The 22,219-nt window shown below is 37.6% G+C and overlaps 1 protein-coding gene across 7 annotated transcripts in view; it reads left to right on the top strand.

Annotated features, from left to right (window-relative positions):
- Positions 1 to 21,306, top strand: part of MBNL3 (muscleblind like splicing regulator 3) — a 131,800-nt gene extending 110,494 nt beyond the window's left edge. For 5 of the 7 annotated variants that reach the window (XM_082610866.1, XM_082610868.1, XM_082610869.1 and 2 more), the window contains 7 exons: positions 1,495 to 1,686; positions 2,879 to 3,115; positions 6,047 to 6,197; positions 8,010 to 8,045; positions 10,406 to 10,500; positions 11,439 to 11,512; positions 13,730 to 21,306. In XM_082610866.1, coding sequence (XP_082466992.1) covers positions 1,495 to 1,686; positions 2,879 to 3,115; positions 6,047 to 6,197; positions 8,010 to 8,045; positions 10,406 to 10,500; positions 11,439 to 11,495 — 768 coding nt within the window. In that variant the 3' untranslated portion in view covers positions 11,496 to 11,512; positions 13,730 to 21,306. The remainder of the gene's footprint in view (positions 1 to 1,494; positions 1,687 to 2,878; positions 3,116 to 6,046; positions 6,198 to 8,009; positions 8,046 to 10,405; positions 10,501 to 11,438; positions 11,513 to 13,729) is intronic. The other 2 variants (XM_082610865.1, XR_014292572.1) reach the window with 2 other exon arrangements.
- Positions 21,307 to 22,219: the final 913 nt, after the last annotated feature.

Genomic DNA, 22,219 nt, shown 5'->3' with positions numbered 1-22,219 from the left:
ATTATGTCATTGATTATATCAATCAGTCATTCACTATATATTGGGTGCTATAGGGGAGACAAGAGAACTATCAAAGAAATTATGACCACATTGAGAAGAAAATACACCCAAATAGGGATCAAACTGGAAAACAGCACAGTAAAGTGATAAATTATGTGGTTACAGATAATAAAGGCAGTACATACGTGAAACTCTTTGAGATCAGGACCACCTAGAGGGGTGGGATAGGGAGGGTGGAAGGGAGATGCAAGAGGGTGGAGATATGGGGACATATGTATATGTATAACTGATTCACTTTGTTATACAGCAGAAACTAACACAACAATGTAATGCAATTATACTCCAATAAAGATGTCAAAAAAAAGAAAAACCAAACATTTGACTAAAAGTTTTCAATAATTTCAATTTAGATTAAATGGGAATTAATAACAAAACTGTGTATCATCTAGAGTGAAGTGTTTATAACTACGCCGTGTTACCATACATTATACGTATTTGTCAGTTCAGAATTTATTTTCAATTAGCCTAAATTAGTTTTTTGTTGTCTCCATAAAGGTTGAGTATTTATGGAGATTAACATTTTTTGTGATGTTTACAATAAGATTTGAGTCAAATAAAATAACCTGTTAATAAAAAAAAAATAGAAAAGCCAGTAAGATTCCTTTGCATTTCCAAGACTTTTCTTTACAAGTTATACTCTGGTGTATGTACCTTATAATCCTGTTATCTCTTCCTGCCTAATAGGGATTCTCGTAGCATGTTTAGGGCCCCCTTTTAAACTGTGCCCATCATCTGATCCCTTAGATAAAGACAAGGCTAGGCAAGTCAGATTCATTTGTAAAATAAGACCTCTAAAAAAAATGACCGTACTAATTTCATTTTAGGTAGACAGCAAGAAGTTCTTACAGCTCTCACTTTTCAGAATCTACCCCTTTCTTCCTCCCTTCTTGCTTTCTTCCTTAATTGATAGTGGGCCAAGAAGCAAGTGTTCGGTAGGGCAGTTGGGAACCATGGTAGGACCAGCAGCTTTGGAGCCAAGCAGTACTGTGAGGAAGGGGAAGGGAAGGAAGAGGGTGGGATGAAGGGGGAGAACCTGAAGTCTGTGTGCAAAGGCCATGCTTGTGTGAGGAGATAAGGCAGATTGCCCACGTATATGATATCGTTGGTGACATGGTTTTTAGGTAAAAATGGAAGTGCTAGAGAAAACACATTTGGAACAGACTCTATCAGTGGGATTTAATTTACTTAACTCATGACTGTTAAAATTATGTGGCTTGGCTTATCAGCTTACCAATAAATTTGTTACTCAAAGAGATTTGTGGTTTTAAAAGGAACTCCTCCTATATGGGAATTAGTATGAGACTAAAAATAAAGCAGAAAATACAATGGTAACTTTTGATATGACTTGAGCTTTTAGAAAGAATGCTTCCTTGTGTAATAATAGGAATAATCTATTGACCTCTAACACCTTTTTTTTCTCTTTTAAACATACAGACTTCTTTTCCTGTGACTCCAGCCCTGGTACCTAATCCTGCCATGGCTTTCAATCCCTACTTACCTCATCCTGGGATGGGCCTGGTCCCTGCCGAACTTTTACCAAATGCACCTGTGCTGATTTCTGGAAGCCCGCCTCTTCCACTGCCAGGAGCTCCTGGTCCAAGACCAATACGTTCAGATAAACTGGAGGTATTTGTGTAGAAATATATAAATCCCTATAGGGTAGATATTAACCTTATGCATAGACATTCTTAGAGCCCAATGTTTTGAATGCTTTAAATAAGTACATCTGAATTTTAAGCTTATGGAATATAACCTCAGAGAAATGTTAGACATTTTATTACTGCAATTTTACCCTGTTATGAAGTGCACGGTTGTATAGTAGGTCAAACAATGTCTTAGTGTACCCAGCTGCAGATTGTGCATCTCCTTTGCTATGGCACAGAAAGTCTGATGGGAATGCTCCTTTTAGCCAGGCTCCAGCTTTGCAGAGTGGGATTACTGTATTCGTTGATGAGTCTCTACTTGCTAGAATAATCAAAAAGTCAGCTCCATTGGCAGCTCCTTAAATGCCTTGCCATGTATTGAACTGGAATCTGTGCATGTCCTTTAGTCATGGTCCACAAGTCTGCTTGTAAAAAGCACATTGCACGACTTCCCTGGTGGCGCAGTGGTTAAGAATCTGCCTGCCAGTGCAGGGGACACGGTTCGAGCCCTGGTCCAGGAAGATCCCACGTGCTGCGGAACAACTAAGCCTGTGCACCACAACTACTAAGCCTGCACTCTAGAGCCCGCGAGCCACAACTACTGAGCCTGTGTGCCACTACTACTGAAGCCCACGCACCTAGAGCCCGTGCTCCACAACAAGAGAAGCCACCGCAATGAGAAGCCTGCACACCGCAATGAAGAGTAGTCCCCACTTGCTGCAACTAGAGAAAGCCTCCACGCAGCAACGAAGACCCAACGCAGCCAAAAATAAATAACTTAATTAAAAAAAAAAGAAAGCACATTGCTGTGTGATAAAGACACATCTTGGACCCTAACAAAATAACCCCCTCTTGCAAACTTAGCTAATTACACTTTAGGCTGTGTCTCAAGTGGAGGATTAAAAACTGGTTTTCAACAATACTTGCATTTCAATGTAAGGAAAGCAGACAAACTTTTCCTTTGGGAAGATTGGATTTTTTTCTTCCTCGGAATAGAAATTTTGTTTAGGTTTACATCTCATAGTGAATATGGCTCGACATTATCCTTCAGCTTTTAGAATTTTTCCTAAATAGATGACAAAAGAATGTATACTGTTGCTCTTATACATTCACTGGCAAAATAAATAAAAGCTAATCACCTTCCAAGCATCAATGTGATTTTTTTTTTCTTTAAGGTTTGCCGTGAATTTCAGCGCGGAAATTGTACCCGTGGCGAGAACGATTGCCGCTATGCTCACCCTACAGATTTTTCCATGATTGAGGCAAGTGATAATACCGTGACCATCTGCATGGATTATATCAAAGGTCGATGCTCCCGGGAGAAATGCAAGTACTTTCATCCTCCTGCGCACTTGCAAGCCAAACTCAAGGCAGCTCATCACCAGATGAACCATTCAGGTGCCACTGCGATGGTAAGAACAGGCCAGGGCTCGTCGACTGTTTGGGGATAAAGGGTTCTTATGTCCCTCAATTTGTCTAATATCCTGGAACCATGATCTTGGATAGTCATGAGGGGACCTTAAAATGAATTGCCCAGGTTATAAGCTGGAAAAGAGAGAACCTATTTATTCTAGTTCACTAAAACTTTCTAAAGATAACTATTTAAAATCTTTCCTAATGACTTTAACTTACTGTGCTTTTTCTCCCATTTTTTAAGAAAGAGTAAATTACACAACTTAAACAGTAAATTATTTTGGAGTGGTTTTTATAGCCTAACTAACCTTAATATCGTAAAAAGGCAGAAAGTTGCCTTTCTGCCCCGTGAGCCGCCTAGATGGTCACTTTGCTGGTAACATCCTTAATGCCTTTCACAAACAGAGGACTTGGGTGGAAATAGGTTCTGATTTCCCAAAGGTTAACGATTTCAAGTCAGCAGCCAGCCAAGGCTGGGGGGAAATTTCTACATGGTTGGAGAAGAGGCCTGGCTATTGAGTTGCCCTAGTAAGTAAATCTGGGGGGAAAGTTAGTCCTACTGAACCACGAAAAGGTAGGAGGTAGGAAAACATTTGCATAACACTACAGGGTGATAGGTTAAAAAATAGGAATTATGATTACTTATGCTTGTCACAGCTGTCAATTATTTTGATAGGCTGTGGGCTATTCATTTCTTTTATAGTCTGGGCCTTTCCTCATATAATAGGGTATAACCCCAATAGGGAACAAAACCCTGAGGAAACCTCATTTTTCCCGGCTGTGGAAAAAAAATCACCTCCATGACCCTGAAGCCCATGACAGAGACCTTTCCTTTTCATAAGAGAGATGCATTTATTTTCAGACATCCCTATTTGTTGAGAAGGTTTTCCTCATACTAAGTTAAAATCTACCTTGTTGTAACTGGAACTTACACTTAGTTTATTGCAAAACATGTCAATCCCTATTTCATAGGAGCCTGATTCTCATGTCTTTTCCCTAAGCCAAATACCCCAAATTTGGACTTGTTCTGTTTCTCAGTACCCCTGGTCTCTCAAAACTGAACCCAATACCTTGTGAAAGAGCTGAGTACCAAAATAGAACAAACTTATTTTCTGCCTTGATCTGGACAGCAGAATTTGTTAATGAATGTTAAAAAAGACTTCACCAAATATTTTTTGTCTTAAATTCTTTTGAATGAGGGAATTTTAAGCTATGAAAATAGGAAGGTATCCAGAATATTCAATGCAGAATTTAAGCCTCCAATTGTTAGATTATTTCTGTTGGCGGCATAATGTTCAGAAACAACGTACCCTATTGTAAAGGAGAGGAATGCAGTTGGCCCCCTAAAAATAAAGGTTCTCATATGCATGGGATGTACAAGGAATGCCATGCCTGTGCCATGGTGTACCTACCTGTCCAATGCTCAGTCATGGGACCTTCATATGTATGTGCCTATTTCTGATGATTTTGGTGTGTTTGGTAGAATGGATATAAGTCAGCCCCAAATTTCCATGTAGAGAGTTAAACATACTATATATAGTAAGGTCTTCAACTGGTACTTTTGAACATCAATATAGAATTCCTTTCTGAGTGACTGATCAGAGCAGCGTCTTAAAGGTAAAGTAACACTGGCCCATAGGAATTGGTTTGAGGTGAGATTAAACAAAGGTGGCTGCATGAAGAAATTTAAGCTTTCTATATTTTAAGGATTCAGAGGATATATTTAAGGATTCAGAGTTGAAATGCTTTGTGAAGCAGAGATTTTTCGTGTTCGTGTTCATGGGCACAGCTCGGGCTGACTTTACTGAAAGCAGCTTGTATGCATTTAAAAGGAAAGACTTGAAGGGGTGATATTTGTTTCCCAAATGAAAATAGAGGTACCATTAGGCCTTCTTATCCATAGGAATAAGGAGGTCATGGCATGCCCCTTTTCGGCTTGTGGAAGGCTAGATACTCAGCATAAGTGTGCCCGTCTCCTTAAGAATTTGCAGCATACCCAATCATTGTTGCCGGGACAAGTTTTTAAAGTACTGTGCAATTTGCTGAGGAAAAAATGTACAGTAATGTCAAATTTCTCCAATGAATCTGATCCAGGGGGAGCTTTGACTGAATATTTTAAGCACAGTGGGATTTTGAAAGAATTGTAGACATGAAAGAAGGATTTTAAAATGCTAAGAGGTTTCAGAATTAAACCTTACAACAAAGCAAACAATACATATCGAAATGCACAGCAAGTCTCTAAGTGAGAATTGCATACATTTTGCTAACTATCTATGGTATCTGGGTGAGGTGGCGGGGGCAGATTCATTCATTTGCTTGTTCCTTACATGTTAGTTGGGAACTATACAGTTATAGGGTTTGGACCTGAAATCTTTGTATAAATTGAATTTTGTATTTTGGAGCTTTAGACTCTGATCCACTGACATCTGTTTTTTCACCTACATACCATTTATCTTGGAATTGTAACTGGCAAAAATTTCTTTCCTGCTATATCTGTTGCTTCTGCTAATCTCATTTTAATAGGTTAGTAGATAAGCATCCTTTAGATGTTAATTTTAAATGATTATTTGCTGTCAACAGCATCCTGTCACATCCAGCCCACATGATGAGGTCCTTTTCAGCTTCATTAATTTGTCTAAATTAGTGAAGTTGAAAAGCTTCTTTTCCCCCCGTATGTTTATTTTCTGTTTTGGACTGAGTATGTACTCATATAGAAAAGCTTCTTTTCCCCCCTGTATGTTTATTTTCTGTTTTGGACTGAGTATGTACTCATATAGTCAACGGCTTCATCTCTGAAGTTGGTTACCTTGCTCAATGGCGACCCTTGCAAAGGGTTCCCAAGCCAGACCTCATCTAACTGCTGCTTGCTTGGCTTGAGTACATATTTTACTTTCCTTAATACTATTTATTAATCCATCCTTCCCTCACAGGCCCTGCAGCCTGGTGCAGTTCAACTGATACCAAAGAGATTGGCACTTGAAAAGACCAATGGTGCCACCCCAGTCTTTAACCCCGGTGTTTTCCACTGCCAGCAGGCTTTGGCTAACCTGCAGCTCCCGCAGCCGGCATTTATCCCTGCAGGTGAGGATGGGGCTCTGGGCACCATGAGTTGCTTGATGTTGCGAATGAATACAGTGCCCATCAGCTTCCAAAGAGCATTTATGTGAGAACGGTCAACAGGTATTGTGGTTAGAAATAAAACAAGGCAGTTACGCTCAATCTGTTTGTATACGGAACAAACTGTTTTCCTATGATTCCTGAAAATGAATGGTTTTGAAATCATACTAGGAAACACTGTCAACATTTTTCTTCTGAGCATTTCCTAATTTTTGCTTCTCATGTTTGATTCACTTGTTTCAGTCTCAAACTAATTCCTTGATTCTTAGGTATCACTTTCAAAGACAATGGTCTGCCCTCAAAAAAGAGAAAGTTTCCAAGCTTCAGCATTGCAAAAATAGGTAGTCCATATATCTTTGATATGCCAAAGATAGTTATAATAAAACTACCCTTACATTTACAATATAATACAGTATAGTATATATATAAAACAGGTAGTTTTAGCCTCTAACTCTTAAACCAGTTAATATAAAATATATAGCAATTTATCACATTTTCCTGATACTTTGTGGCATATTTATTACCTCCTACATTCAACTATATTTAATAGCATAACAGTTTTGCACTAAATTGAAAAGAAAAATTTAAGCCATAATTTTTTCAAATAAATATCATAGGGGGCTTCCCTGGTGGCGCAGTGGTTAAGAATCCACCTGCCAGTGCAGGGGACATGGGTTCGAGCCCTGGTCTGGGAAGATCCCACATGCTGCTGGTTGATTTGTAGCTGGCAAAATGAAATTATTTCCATGACCAGATATGGGCTCAAACCAGCATTCATGCAGGCCGAGAAGCAGAAGAGCTGAGGTCAAACAAATATCATATATGAGGGGAATTACTTTTCTTCCAGTGGTTCAGTACTTTAAGAATAAGCATATAGTCTCTTAGGAATAAGTTGAAAATACTAACCCCTGGGAATACGGTAGATGATTTTCTTTTTTGTCAGAATCATAAATGCCCCAGTTTGGAAACGGTTAAATGAAAGTTACATGCTTTAAAAATTAATTTAGAAACCTTGTTAATTATAAACATACTAAGCACATGGTATTGTATGCCTGGACTTGAAGAAACCCATTGGTTAACTGATACATTAATCAGTTAATTAATTTTGAAAGAAGCCATAAAAATTCAGTCTTTTGTCTAGTTAACTAACCACAATAGTTCTTCATGATATCATTTAAAAACACAATTTTTAGACTTGTTGGGCTGGATTTGGCTAATTTAAAATCTAGATTTACGAGCAAAAACATCAGAAGAATCCCTTTCTCCTTAATTAACAGCGAAAGAAAAACTTGTCAGGCTGAGAGCCCCCTCTTGATGAAAAGCCTATTTGCCATATGTTCACAGTCAAGTCCTTGGTTGCGAGGTGGAGAAAGCAATGATAATAGATTAGTGCCCTAAGTAGAACTTACTGGCACCAGCTGCCAGATCCTGGTGCATATTTTGAAAATTGTATGTATAATAAATTAAAATTCTTCCTTTCATAATAAAAATCACTTAGGGTGTATTCATCCAGAATAAATATGTAATTTAAGTGAGCTAATACCTTTAAAGAAAAATTAATGTTCATTTTTATACCTAAGAATCCAAGAATTACTTTACCTGGGTTTGGGATCTTAAGCTGTAATTGTGAGCATAGGAGATTACTGGATATGCATGTGCTGATTGATTAATATTGCTAGGAATATCTTTCTAGTTAGAAATTATTTCTATCAGTAAAACTTTAATAATGAAATATCTCTTTTCTTTACTTTTCACGCTTTTCTGCATGGTGTACAGGGCCAATACCGTGCATGATACCCGCTTCAAGTATTGGTAGGTTTTGTACAAAAATTTTCAACTTTTTACAGTCTGAAAAAAAGTGTTTTTCTGTTGTGACTATGAAAGAGACAAGCAACTGGATGATGTGGCTGGACATTTTAAGGTTTAATATGGTGCTGTCTGTTACATATCTTTGTGGAATCACAACAGTCCTACACTCTCACAGTTGGTTGCCACTGTGGTCAAATACCGACCCTGCCATTTCTGTATTTTCACCCTAAAAATAGTAGCTGAAATATTTTGAAACATTTCCTTATCTAGCCAGAATGGGCAGTTTTATTCTTAGCTTTACATCTGTTACTAAGAAATTGTAAAATATTTAAAATATTTTAAATGTTACAATTCCTCCAAAAAAAAGTTATCCATAAGATCAAAATCATTCAATACTGAGATGTTGCAAAAAAGCAAAGCTAGAGTATTCTGTAGTGTTTTGTGATGATTTCTATAGTGTTCTAGGATGAAGTGCCATCTGCACGGAAACCAGGCACCACAGAATCATTTCGAAATGACTCTTTGGGGGTATGTGATTTTTAATAACCAGTTGCACACAGATCCTTTAATTAGCCACCTATCCAATATGGTAGCCATCTCGAAACCATTTTGTACATCACTAACACTGAAGAAGACAAGGAAAGGGACTTGTTTCCCTCTTAGAACTAGGGAGTTCACAGCTCCTATAGTTTCCATGGGCACCAGGAACAGACCAGGAGAAAATAGCTCTGTTCCACACAGGGAGGAATTATCCCACCTCACCCCACCATCTCATATCAATCCAGTTCCTTTTATCCTTTTTGAGAGTTCGCAACAGCTTGACCTCCATCCCATTGGTCAACCAAAGTTGATGCAGAGCCCAAAAGGGACTAACAGGTTTATCAAGATAAAACAAAAAAGTCAAAATGACAACTACATAGTAGTAGCACTCACTAACAGGTGAGGCCTCTGTTATTAGCTGTGCTCTGTCAGAATTAAAAACATTTCCACTGGTACTAACAGAAGCATCATATGCATATGATTAGAAGAACATAACTTCTGCAAGTTCGTGAAATGTGTCTCCATCTTCCCATTTTGTGACTCTGCTCCCTTGTCCTTTCACCTAAGAGCTCAGTGTAGGAATGCAAACTGCATGCTTCAGTGGTGCTGCTTCCTGCACAGTTGTTGTGCTCCCAAAGGGAAAACAAGAGTGTTTTTAGAATTGGCATGTGCTACAATAAGGGATGTTGATAGGTAATGGATAACTAGAGATGAGCATGAGAGATAACTACAGAGTTTCTGTTAATCACCATTTGGGGTACATCTGTGGTTTCTATGACATTGCATGTGTTGATTTTCCTCTCTCCAGGCCATTCACTTTCTCTGTAGACTTTCAGAAAATCTGAATTCAATCGATATATTATAGATGCAAATTATCACATATGCACACGTGCCATTCACACATTAATTCCTTGGCTTGCTATCCAAAATGAGCTAGAAATAAGAAAAGCATCCCAGAAGCTTTCAAAATGACATAGAAACTAGAAAAGGCAAAGAGAAATCAGCCTGAAAGAGATGTTGCAGCTGCTAGTCATTGTCGCTGTAATATTGCAGTGAAGACAAGATTTTGTCGGATATTTACTATGAAGTACCCCTTGGAAATTTCGGCTATTTATGAAACAACAATACGTTGTTTCATAAGTAGCCTAAGTTTCCAGGGGGGTTGCCAGAGGTGTGCTGAAAAACCTGCGTGCATAGTCCACTGTATTCTTTATCTGCTCCCATACCACATACCCACCAAGCAAACTACGATCTTTTTGTATACAGATCAGGTAAATATATATATAGATAACCGTTCCTTTGCACCTGCAAATCCAGTGACAGCACTCATGTCTCTCATGAGTTAGCGAAACCAAACACCAATTCACAGTTCCCTACTCCCATTTTGAATGTGCAGCCCAGTTACTTTTCTGCTTGACTAGCTGTTCATAGCGATTTCTGCTTGACTAGCTGTCCACAGAGATAGCCTTGGTAAACTCAGATTTGTCATAGGTACCCATTGTAACCCCTTCTGAAAATTTGGCCCTTGAAGTCAACTACAGTGTGATTCTGCTCAAAAACTAACTAAATGTTGAGAATGATTCCATTTTCCTTAATGGTAACTATAATTGGCTTTCCCCTTTTCTCTTTTTAAATATTTCCCCCTTCCATGCTGTGTTGCTTTGCACTGACTGTGATTGCATGTTGCACCCTGGTGTATCCATCATGATGATGTTACATGGCTTGTTGCTGTGATACCTGCCACGCCCCATTCATCGTGTATGTCACGGTTACGTAAATGCTCCACCCCCTCGTGTGTTGCTTCCATGATTTCCTACTGAAAGTGCCCATGATGCACGGTGCTACACCTGCCACTGTGTCTGCAGCAACACCACCTGCCACCAACGTTTCCTTCGCTGCAACAGCTACAATCAATCAGGTTTGGCCATTTATTTCACCTGTTCAGACCTAGCTAACTACGGTGTGTTGGTGAGGCACAGTATATGCTTTTGGGATTGGTGAGAGACATTAGTCCCTATCCTTATGTGTTTCTTTAGCCGTTGTTACATTTAGAATTTTTCTTTTTGTGTATATTCTAGAGGAATGTTCCTGCTTTGCTGCTCATCCTGAGATGAGTCAGCAGAGTGTTCTCTTTTTTTAATTGGTTACAGATGTCACTCTTGACATCTTGTATATATAGTTGTTGCTACCACACCAATCCTCAAAGGTATATACTAAATATTTTTTAAATGTTTCTTCATTGGTTGAGAGGAGAATTTATTTTAGTTTACTACCATTTTTGGTTATTGCGTTTGAACTTTCACTTAGTACTATCATCACCTTTACCTTTAGATCTACTGGAAAGAAAGATAACACATTTCTTTCCAAGGCACAGATATGCTTATCATTACCCAGTGATTACATCCAAAATTCCTTCTCATACCAACATTGGATGTGCTTGTGTTGTTTTAATTTTCATTTGCTTGAAGTTTTTACAGGCAGAGTCACAAGGCAAATTATGAATTTGGGGTGAGTCTCGAAATTATAAGGAGATACTTAACAATAATTATTGTGCAATATTATGGCCATTTTGCCTTGTTAAAGTGGTAACCACGCTTAAAGACTGCAAGTTCCACTGCTGTTTCAATTACAAGTGTGATAAACATTTAGGACACAGAGCATTAATCCACTGGGAAAACAAACCATATTCTAACCTGTGTTTTTTGCAAAATTAACTATTATTGGATATGGTTAGTGTGTCTAAATTTTTCTGTGAAATTGGTTACAGTTATTGATTACCATGTCCAAGCAGTGAACAAAATAAATGGAATTCTCTCAAGAAACTATTTTAATCTAAAATCTTTTTTACTACTATAGATGCCCCCATTATCAATAGATGAACTGAATAGCAGCATGTTTGTTTCACAGATGTAGAAGTTACCAGTAGAACAGTAAGTCTCTTTAAGTATTAATATAATATTTGTAGGTTATATCTTTTATCTACACAGTTGCATTTGCTAAAGACTTTGGTAAATATTTTCATTAATAGGCATTGCTTATAACTTAGAGCTTGATTTAAGCATTCTAAATTTTCCACAATGAAATATGGACAGCAAATATGCAATTTTTTAATATGAAAATGACAGCTGGTATTGTATTTTCCCAATGAGCTTACAAATTCCCAAATGTTTTCCCATTATTAAAGGGGTATGATTGGTTAGCCAAAGGCACAGATCGATTTTGAATTTTAATCTTTTAACATTTTTCTAACTTTGTTTTATTTTAATTGAAATAAAGCAAAGTAATTTTGTCACAATTTGATTAAGATGGTTATCTTAAAGACAGTAGGTGGTATGCTTTTTCTAAAGACATTATGGAAAATAGCGCTTTCACATTCTGCCACTGTGTTGCTTCCCATGTAAGTCTAGCAGAATTGCTCCAGCTGTTTTCAACTTTGAGTGACATAATTTAGTAATTTAATCATTATTTTCATTCACATCATGGCACCTTTTTTTTGGTAATTTTTGTTGTTGTTTTCGGATTTTTCCCCCTTCACCTTTGATTTCCTTTGCCTGGTCCAGATCCTGTAATGGCAACAAATTTAATTTGAGCAGTTGTTCACTTGGAACGTGTGACTTTTAAAGTCACTCAAGACTCTGAGGCATCTTAATTAATAATTATAGGGAGTTATTAAACAAATACACTGATTCTGAGTTGCATCCATTAGTCATTGAAAGCTTGAAGTTCTCACACCTGGAGTGTTTCACTTGGTTGAAGAAGGCAACAGTTCTGTTCTCTTGATGGACTAGTTCCCCAGAACCTGGCTAGCATTTCTTTCCTGCTGAGGACACACAGGCCCAGAAGACTAACTGTTCTGGACAGAGCATATAGATAACTGTACATTAGATAACAGGTCCCTTCAATCATAAGGAGTGTTTTAAAAAAGACTTCTTTGAGTACACGGAATAACTGAAGCAGCTGTATATTGTAGTAGATTTCAGGGATATCATTTGGGATAGTGGTAACTTGGGAATAGCACCGAACATGAGAATAATAGGCTTTGTAAACACCTGCCTGATTCTCATGGGCTGCTTCACATCAAGGTAAACAAAAGTGGTCAAATATAGTTAACTTTCTTTTTTTTTTTTTTTTTTTTTGTGGTACACGGGCCTCTCACTGTTGTGGCCTCTCCCGTTGCGGAGCACAGGCTCCGGATGCGCAGGCTCAGCGGCCATGGCTCACGGGCCCAGCCGCTCCGCAGCATATGGGATCCTCCCGGACCGGGGCACGAACCCGGGTCCCCTGCATCGGCAGGCGGACTCTCAACCACTGCACCACCAGGGAGGCCTCAAATATAGTTAACTTTCCAACAGAACATGTTTGGGAATAGTGATTCTTTTTTACTTGATTCCATTAGAAAATTTAGAGGTATTTGGCACGTCATAATCATTGCAATATGTAACAGATGTTGAAAATTTCTCCAGAGTGCAAAAATGTAATTTTGTAAAATACTGTATACCCAGAATTCACACTTAGGCTATTCCTGCATGGCTCCAAAACATACAGATAAAAAGTTTAAAGTTTGGGGCTTCCCTGGTGGCACGGTGGTTGAGAGTCCGCCTGCCGATGCAGGGGACATGGGTTCGTGCCCCGGTCCAGGAGGATCCCACATGCCTCAGAGTGGCTGGGCCCGTGAGCCATGGCCGCTGAGCCTGCGCGTCCGGAGCCTGTGCCCCGCAACGGGAGAGGCCACAACAGTGAGAGGCCCATGTATTGCAAAAAAAAAAATTAAAAAAAGTTTAAAGTTTGCTTAATATTTGCATATTTCAAAATGGAATCCAGTATGTTTTGTCAATATATGCTTGTTGGAGGAAGTGGATGGATGGGTGGATGTTCATGGTGTAGACAGTGCCTTAAACAACAGAGTGCATCTCTGTTAACTTAGGGCAACTGTCCACACTGTCACTCAGTGAGAGCCATAGACTATCAGACTGTCACGCTATGTGACTCCTTAGTGAGCATTTCCAACAGCTCGATTTTCGTAGATTCAGAGTGGGGAATATCTTGGCATATGGTTCACACACAGAACTGGAACAAGAAGCAAGTATCCTGACCCCTACTTCAATAACCCTCCAAGATTTCTCACTCTTTTTTTTCTTCCATTTCAGTTGAAATTCTGAACAACAGAGTTACGGAGTATCAGAACCTCTCCGTGAGAACCTCCATATGGCCTTTCTGTATATATTCACGTATGTCCTCTTCTACCAACACAACAATAAGCATGGTGCAGTCAATATATTAAACGAAACAAACATACCAACCAACAAATTCGAATAAAAACCAAAGCATCAAACAACCAATGGAGATGTTAAAACACCAACAGAAAACTAACAACTACCATCTATCTATCTTATTTGAATTATTAGGTAGAACACCATAACATTTTGTAATTTATCACACTATTCTTTGTGATTTTCCGATAACCATTATGCTGAGTGAATCTCTACAGTGGACTGCTGGCTTATTGTGCATTCTTGGTGGATAAATGTTCGGTCTGTTTTGAAGTGTTACCTTACCGTTTTGTTTACACAATAGTCTGTTGGTTTGATTCAGAAAGTAACAAATATATCCAATACCATTTTCCCCATTACTGTATTGTATTGTATTGTGGTGTGTTGTGTTAGGTTTTTACATACTATAGTGTTTTGCTGTAATGTGTGGTGTTTGATTTTAACTAAAATGCTTTTAATGGGAAACAGAAACACATGTGCTTGAAAAACATGACAGGTTAATGTTGATATGCTCTCTCTCTCTCTTTAGAATATTTCTGTAGGTTTCTTGAGGCAGACATTTAAAAGGCCTCACTTTTGAGTGTGTCCAAAACCTGTTCATAAACATGGATGTATATAGTTTGTACCTGTAGATCTGACCTTGCATAGTACAATCACATTACTGGATTTTTTTGTGAGAGAGAAATATATAATTACCTGAAAATAACAGGGAACTTCTTAAAACATTAACCCGAATTTCACTCCTTAAGTAGATTGAAAAACTAGAATTTAAAGTGCCCATTACATTTTTTTGTGGCTCAAGGATCCTGTCTTCTAGGTTGAGTGTCTAAAACTGAGCCATTTGTCATTTTCAGCTGAAAAATTGGTTCTTGGAAGCTTAAAGGTATTCTAATGACAGGTTATAAATTAAGCAGAGAGAGGGGGGCTTGGAGCTAGTTTTTACATATTGGAGGAAAGTGTGTAAAAACCATTGCAATGTAACCTTTGATACAAGTGCCACTTTCTGAATGCAAATGGCTCATGCTCTTTCGACTACTCTTTGAATAATAAGTAAGATGCAGTCTGGAAAAGTCAGTCAGGGTGAAGGAGAATTGGTTCCAAGTAAGGCCTTTCTTCCCCAAATGGACAGTCTCTTCTGTTCATCACAGCTGGAGTCTGAGTTTAGATTTGGAGAAATGGCGGGACTGGGGAGGGAGGTAGGGAGCCATTTGAAATTACTCTTCAATTATTTAAAAGTTCTAAGAAGGATGTCCACAGTTGTCTTTAGCCTCAGTTCAGCTGAGTTAAGCTCAGCTGAGTTAAGTTCAGCTCAGTTCAGTTTTGTTAAACATTTCAGTGAAGGAGCAAGTGCCTGTGATATGTTAAGTGTTGCCCTTCCCAAACTTTATTAACAGCAGAATCTGTCATATCATAACCAAGCCTCTTTTTTGGTTTGTTTGGATTTCTTTGTTTGTATATGTTTTGAAAATTATAATAGAGACGAATAGAGAGGTTTGTAACACCCTTTGGATGAGACAGAGTGGCTACACTCCACAGAGCTGACCTGAATTCACATTACTAATACTTTTGAAATAATTGTAACACCAAGTAAAATAGTAACTAATTCCTATGGTATGTCACATACTTCTTCCACCCTACACAGTAATTCAAGTTACTATTATTAATCAGTGGTAGAACCACATGATAGTTTGCATTGATTTAGACAGATTTAATATTTTCTACTAAATATGTGTTATCTCACTGGAAAGTATAAAATCATCAGATTTGATGTATACCAAGTTTATTTTTCTCCTTCATGAAAATGACAAGCAAAGGGAAAATCTGATTTAGGATACCTTAAGCCGGCTAGTAGTGTTTGAATCACAGAACAGTGGAACTGGCAAAACCTTTTCACAGCCAGGGCATGTGATTCGCCCAGGGCTGCCTAACTACTTGGTAGCAGCTGGACCCAGAAACATCTCCTGACTCCTGGTTGTTCGCCTTTTTCACACTGTTTGTGCTTCAGAACATTTGAGACTCCATCCCAAAGCAGATCATTTTGGCTCAGAATACAGAGGAGCAAAATTAACTCCTCAGTAGCTGATATCCTGTTGATCTTAATTATCAATCCAAATCATGATCATCAGGGATTTCTAAATGGTCTTGCTTGTACTGAGCCATTGTCATCTGCTAACAGTATTGTCTGGAGTTAGAGAGCAAGAAGTGTCTTGAGTTTTACCTTTTGGTCCTTTGAACCACTTGATTTCTGTTGCCCAAAATCTTAACATTGCTAGAGAAGAAGGTAGAATATGCCTTTGTGAAATTACTTGTGTTTGGAACTGAGTTTTGTAAAACCTGTGCTGGTGCCTCTCAGGAAGGGCAGATTTGATCACATGAATCCAGGAGGGATGCACCTGAGCTACTCTAGATGTATTCTTTAAAAGAGACAGAGACATTTTCAGTGTGAAATGAACATTTTTGTCATTTGACATTTTGATACAGCATACTGTCTCATTTAACTTTTTAAACTTCTGACAAAGATGTACATGGACAATGAACCTAGAGTACAGCTGTTTGCATGTTGCCTTAAGCACTGGAAGACATGAATAATGACATATTTTTTAGTAAGAGGTTCAGTGAGAGATTCAGAGTAGTGGTATTTTTGGTGCAACAATTTTTGATATTGTTGGCATTCTGAAAGTTGCTTTGTGAGTGAATTTAAAGAAAGAAAACTCAAAGCACTAAGGTTTTGATCAGAGGTGAAAGAATTTTGACAAAAATGCAATTTTAAGATAGCACTCTTGAACTAGTGCAATGGCTTATTCAAGTGATCTTTATTCAAGAAAAGGAAAGAAGTCATTAGACTATAAATTTCTGGTGAAAAAGACAAGTCACAAAACTAATCAGTGACTCTAAACAACAATTTACTGGATTATCTGTATATATAAAATTCTAATCACTTGTGATGCTTAGTTAACATTTTATAAGCTTTGTAATTTACAAGGGCTTGTTTTTATTTATCCAAAATTTTTGTTTCTGCCCATTCCTCTCAGCCTTTTGCAAAAATATGCAAGCGTGCTGAAACTTGGATAAAACAGGTCATATATACAGAGAAAATAATCTAAAGGTTTTCTGTTAAGAGGGTTTTAGTAGTGTCATAGTTTTTAAAGCACTATGTGACCACAACATAAGTATATTTTAAAGAGGATTCAGATTACATTTAAATTAAATGGATTCATAAAATCCATGCAGTATTTGCTTTTGCAGTTGGAGCATGATTCCTCAACTAGCTGTTGCATTTCATTGCATTTGTCTAAATTAGAGTCTTTAATTTGTAGTTAATCGTGATATGAAAAGCCATCCTCTCCCTACTCCACCGATCTTTGCCATCCATTTCTGAACACGCTGAAGCACTTTGATCTTGCCATAAGTGTTGTCCTACTTATGTAGGCTGTGTTCACTAATGGGCAGCCTAAGCTCACCAGCTCTCCAATGGGGGCAAAGCAAGTACCTCCTCCTTACCGTCAGCAGGAACCAAATAAAATTAATCTTTACAACATGAATCTCTTTTTCATGGCATGACCAGTAAGCACAGTGATGTCTGATTAAGGACAACATTGACATCAAATTTTATTAAATAGTATGTAGGGAAGGCCTGTGTGCTACTTGGAATATTATTTGGTCCTTCCTCCACTCCTTTGGAGAGTACATGAGGATGCTCTTAGGTAAAATGCAGCCACACGTTTTCAAGTTATTTCAGTCTGTAGGGTAGGCTGTGATGCACAGAATCAACTGAAACTGGAATATTCTTTCTTTGACCTCTTCTACATTTCACACACGTTGAAATAGAAATAGGGAAATATGATTGAGGAAAACATGATTTCCCAATTCTGTTGAATAGATTTAGGAAGATAGTGGCCTCATCTTTAATTTTACCAGTGCCTGTCAAAGGCAGTAGAATAAACACTATGTAAAAGAGTATGACAACTTTTTTTTGCAAGTTTAGTTGACAGCCTAATCAAACTGTAAATATAATTACAAATAGAGGTTCTGGGCACCAACTCACTAATTGGTGCCACGTTTTCATTTTTCTTATTACTTTCTAAAGTTTTTATTTTATTCCCTTTTCATATCTTTAAGTAACTAGTGAATTTAATTTTGAAGGAGAGTTAGAGAAGCTTTAAGATTTTACTACAGGTATTCAACCCGCCTAGATAGGTCCTCAACTGACACTGAAAAACAGCAAGGTATAGAGTATAGTTCATAACTATTCCTTACAGTTCACTGTTTAAGAACAAACTTAACTTTATATACAAATAATAATGTTTAACTAATTGTATTTAGTTGTTACTTTAGCAACAAACCTACAACATGGCTACCTTTAGACTTTTTTTGTGCGTGAAAATTTTACTTGTAAACTCTGTGTGGTTTTTGACAGTGTGAGCATGTAGCAGATACAGCTCAAAGCTCAAAAATAGATATGGTTGATTTTTCTTTTTAATCCAAATTCCCATGTGAAAATTGAATTTGTGTCCTTGTGTGACTTTTTTGAGCAAAAAGTTTACAACATCTGGATTCTAGAATCAGGCTTTAGAGCTGATAGAATTTGTTGTGTGGATAGGGTTATTCCACAGTATTTAGACTCCAAAACACAATCGTATTTATAATATGCCCCGATCTCTTTGCATAACCTTACTTATTCAGAATCATTCTATTCAAGTGGCATAGCTGTAGCTACAAAAATTCTCTTTTACAAATCTATCCAAATGAGGGTTAAAGAATGACAAAAGCACAGATTAAGTTAATTCATCTTTGTGAAACCATCCATACAGATACTGTGGAATGACCCCATAACAGTGTTGAAGAGACATATGCTGCAGTTAACTGATGGTCTCAGTTAGGGTGCGAACGTGTGAGAGACACCTTTTTTGCACTGATGTACATAGTCCGTGAAAGCGATCCTTGGAGCTTTTTTTTTTTAATATAAAAGTCTGTGATAATAGTGGAAAAGTTAGTAAGAGAGAGTTATTTCTAAGGCTTTGAGAAGGTTTTTTTTTTTTTTGCTACAAGACTTAACTAAAACGTGATATTGCTTTGCTGTTGTGGAGGCTTTCTAGTTTGCTAGGGCTCGTCATAAGACAAGACTGGTTACAGGTTAACAGGTCAACTTCAGCTAACGGCACTAAACAAAAGTTAAGGTACTTCAGCTTTTAGCAAGATTGCTAGCAGAGATCGTTTGTTTTTAAATTAATCCTCACTGTAAACACACACACACACACACACACACACACACACACACACACACACACGGCAGCAGGTTTCTGGCTGAGGTCTTCTTTTTTCAATGGTTGCAAGGAGTTGTAAATTTCAAGATGTATATTCCCATTCTGATCTAGTTAGATTTCATCCTTCACAGAAAATGGTCAATTGAGCTACATCGGTTACATCAATTAATATGTATTTAAGTGACAAATTGCTAACATTTGCCACTACTTCCCCTTCAAGATCCAGAAGCCAAAACCAAATTGGCAACTACTGAAAGATGTAATTTAACAGTTAAGTATGGCCAGCACAGAGCATTTCATTCCCTTCAGCAAAGGAAAAAATGCTCCTGGCACAATTTTAGAAATGGCTGTTTTCTGACTTACCTTTACCAGGTGAGACGGCACTTCACCGTGCCACTTCAGCCTCCTACTCTTTTAACGAAACAAGAGAACTAGCCGAAAGCTTGTGTACATCAGAGCTGTAAAAGAATGTTTCAATCAGATCATCTCTGCCAATTTCAGCTCCCACATCACCTACAGATCACCATTTATCTTTTTGTTGCCTCCAGTGATGAGGCCTAGAAAAGGTCGAGGTTAGAAAGGTTTAAGGATAGATCACCATGAGGGCTTTGAGTCCTTCCCATCTTGAGGCCTGTTGTCCTTACCCTGGAGAAGGAGCCCATCTTGGGATTGAGGGAGTTGTTATTAGTATTGCTACCCATTTTGATAGTTCTCACTTACAGAGACAGGAAAATAAGCCAAAGCCAGAAAGCAATCCAAGCCTTACAGTTGTCCAATAGCTCAGGGCCAGTTGGTTAGAAATGTCCTTTTTTTTCCCCCTTGAGCCCGTAACCACTTAAGAGTCAGCCATACAGCTAACAGCCTGACCATCTGACCAGCATTTCCATTGATAGAAAATGTAAGCATTCACTCCTTCTGTAGTTAGGAACTCCAACTTTAACCTTATCACCAACATATTTCCCCAACTTAACCCATGTCCTTGTGTTGACATTTCCTTGTGAAACTATAAGCCACACGAATATATTTTCATAAGGTCAATAGAAATATAGTAAGATTTTAAGTCAGGCAGAATCACCTATAAAATAGTAAGAATGAACCTAGAAGCATCACAAAAGATAACCAGTTAATTGATGGCATGTGGTGCGTACTGACAGCCACTATGTCACACTCTTTGGAGCTTAAACACAGTGCTGTCTTTTAAGTAAGTAAAATTAGAGAATGAAAGGACCTCTATTATGAAGCCCAGGAAAGGATTTAGTTTGACTGATACAGTTTCCAGCCCCTCCACTTGTTCTTCCCTGAAAGAGAACCACCCATCAATACTCCAAAGCAGGGTTATTCCAGAGGAATTTTATCTTTAAATAGAACCCATCCTCAATTATAGCGTATCACTGTGAAATACGTCACAGGTATATCATTATTACTTTAATTAAAAAAAAACAAACTCTGTAACAAGACCTAAAAGTAACCCAACTTTAAGCAGTGCTCTTTTCTCCCCAAACAAACACACAACCTAAAACATTTATCTGTCACAGAACTGCATGATTCCATAGCTTTATTCCGGTGTACAGATGCTGTTTGTTAATGATGGAAACCAAATTATTTTCTTGCTGTGTCTTTTGTGTCTAGCAGTTGAGAGAATTACATGACCATTATATCATTGGACTCTGGGATTGCCCTTTTCAAAATACATTTCCTTTTATTATTGTTGTTGCTTTAATTATTAGAAAATGAACCATTTGTGACATGCCCCCAAATTACAATAATTTAAATAAGTTTTCTTAAAAAGATGCTCCAAAATATACTCTTTTAAAGGGCTAATTTTATGCCTTTGTATAACAATAATCCAGTATAATGTAGAAAATGGAAGCACATATTTTGGGCAGAAAAATGCCAATTTAAAAATACTTATCAATAAGAAAATTATTAGCCCTGTGCAACACTTACAGATTTAAATAATCACTGTATTTAATAAATGTAAGCTGTTCCCATAATACTTGCCTCCAAAATGCAATAGCTCATTCCCTCAACTGCTATCAGTGGGCAAATGGTTTGATTTTGGGGGGGGGGGTTCCAAGTTATAGTGTGTACTGCTTGTTTGTGTTTAGAAGTGTGCATTAGGCAGTTAATTTTAGTATGCTATTTCTATGTTGTTTATTTTTTGTTCTTTCAATAAAATGTGTAAATTTCTTGGTTTTGTCTTTTTTTATGAATCCATATTCACACATTACGAGTTCACCTAAAAGCTATTTGTCTTCTAGTATATTAATCCTAATATTTAGTAATTCTAATATAAGATTTGATTTGGCTCAGTGCTATATTTCATACATAGAATAAATTTATTACTAAATATATACCTTCAGTATTTTGAATTATATAGCTAATACATCCATTGTATTAGATGTATTATTCCTATAATATTGAAGTCATTAACGCAAGAAAGACACTTATATTTTAGCAAAAGAACACTAAAAATTTTGTGATAACGCTTACTGGTTTCTATTGTGCTTCAGAAATTCTGAGGCATATTCTAAGATACATTATTATTATTAGTTTGTATTTTCCTATTATTCATTTCTTTCCTGCATGTTGAGTGTAATATATGAAACCAGTGTCATTCATTTTATTCTTTTCAAGATGGGCATCAATGGTCTCATAACAATGGGATGCATGACTTTTTGCATTAAAATGTTTTCTCTCACTTAAAATTGGTTTTCTCCAACAAATGGCACAGGAAGGAACGGATAATCGGGTTTGTTCTTTAAAGAAAGCAAAATGTAACTTGGTAATTCTTTATTCGGTCAGATTTGTAAATATTTAAAAACACTAATCAGGAACTTCTCCATATCGCTGCTGTTCAGTAGTCAGGCTGATAGAAAAGTGATGTGAAGAGACTTTGGATGAGAGGTTGTAACAGAGTAAAGTATTATTCACGTGTCTAGAACAGTATAAAGGGCCAGGGAGGAGGTTGGGTCCTTGTCCAGTATCAGCTGAATCATACAGAGCTACTAGCTCCCTTGTCCCTTGTGCCCTGCTTGACAGAAATATTTCTAAGTGTGGTTCCCACTGTGGCATCTCCTGATTGGCCAACTTTGAGCCCTTT

The sequence above is a fragment of the Mesoplodon mirus genome (genome assembly GCF_964341445.2).
Source record: "Mesoplodon mirus genome assembly, chromosome: X".
Classification (NCBI taxonomy): domain Eukaryota; kingdom Metazoa; phylum Chordata; class Mammalia; order Artiodactyla; family Ziphiidae; genus Mesoplodon; species Mesoplodon mirus.
This window is presented reverse-complemented; position numbering and strand designations above follow the sequence as displayed.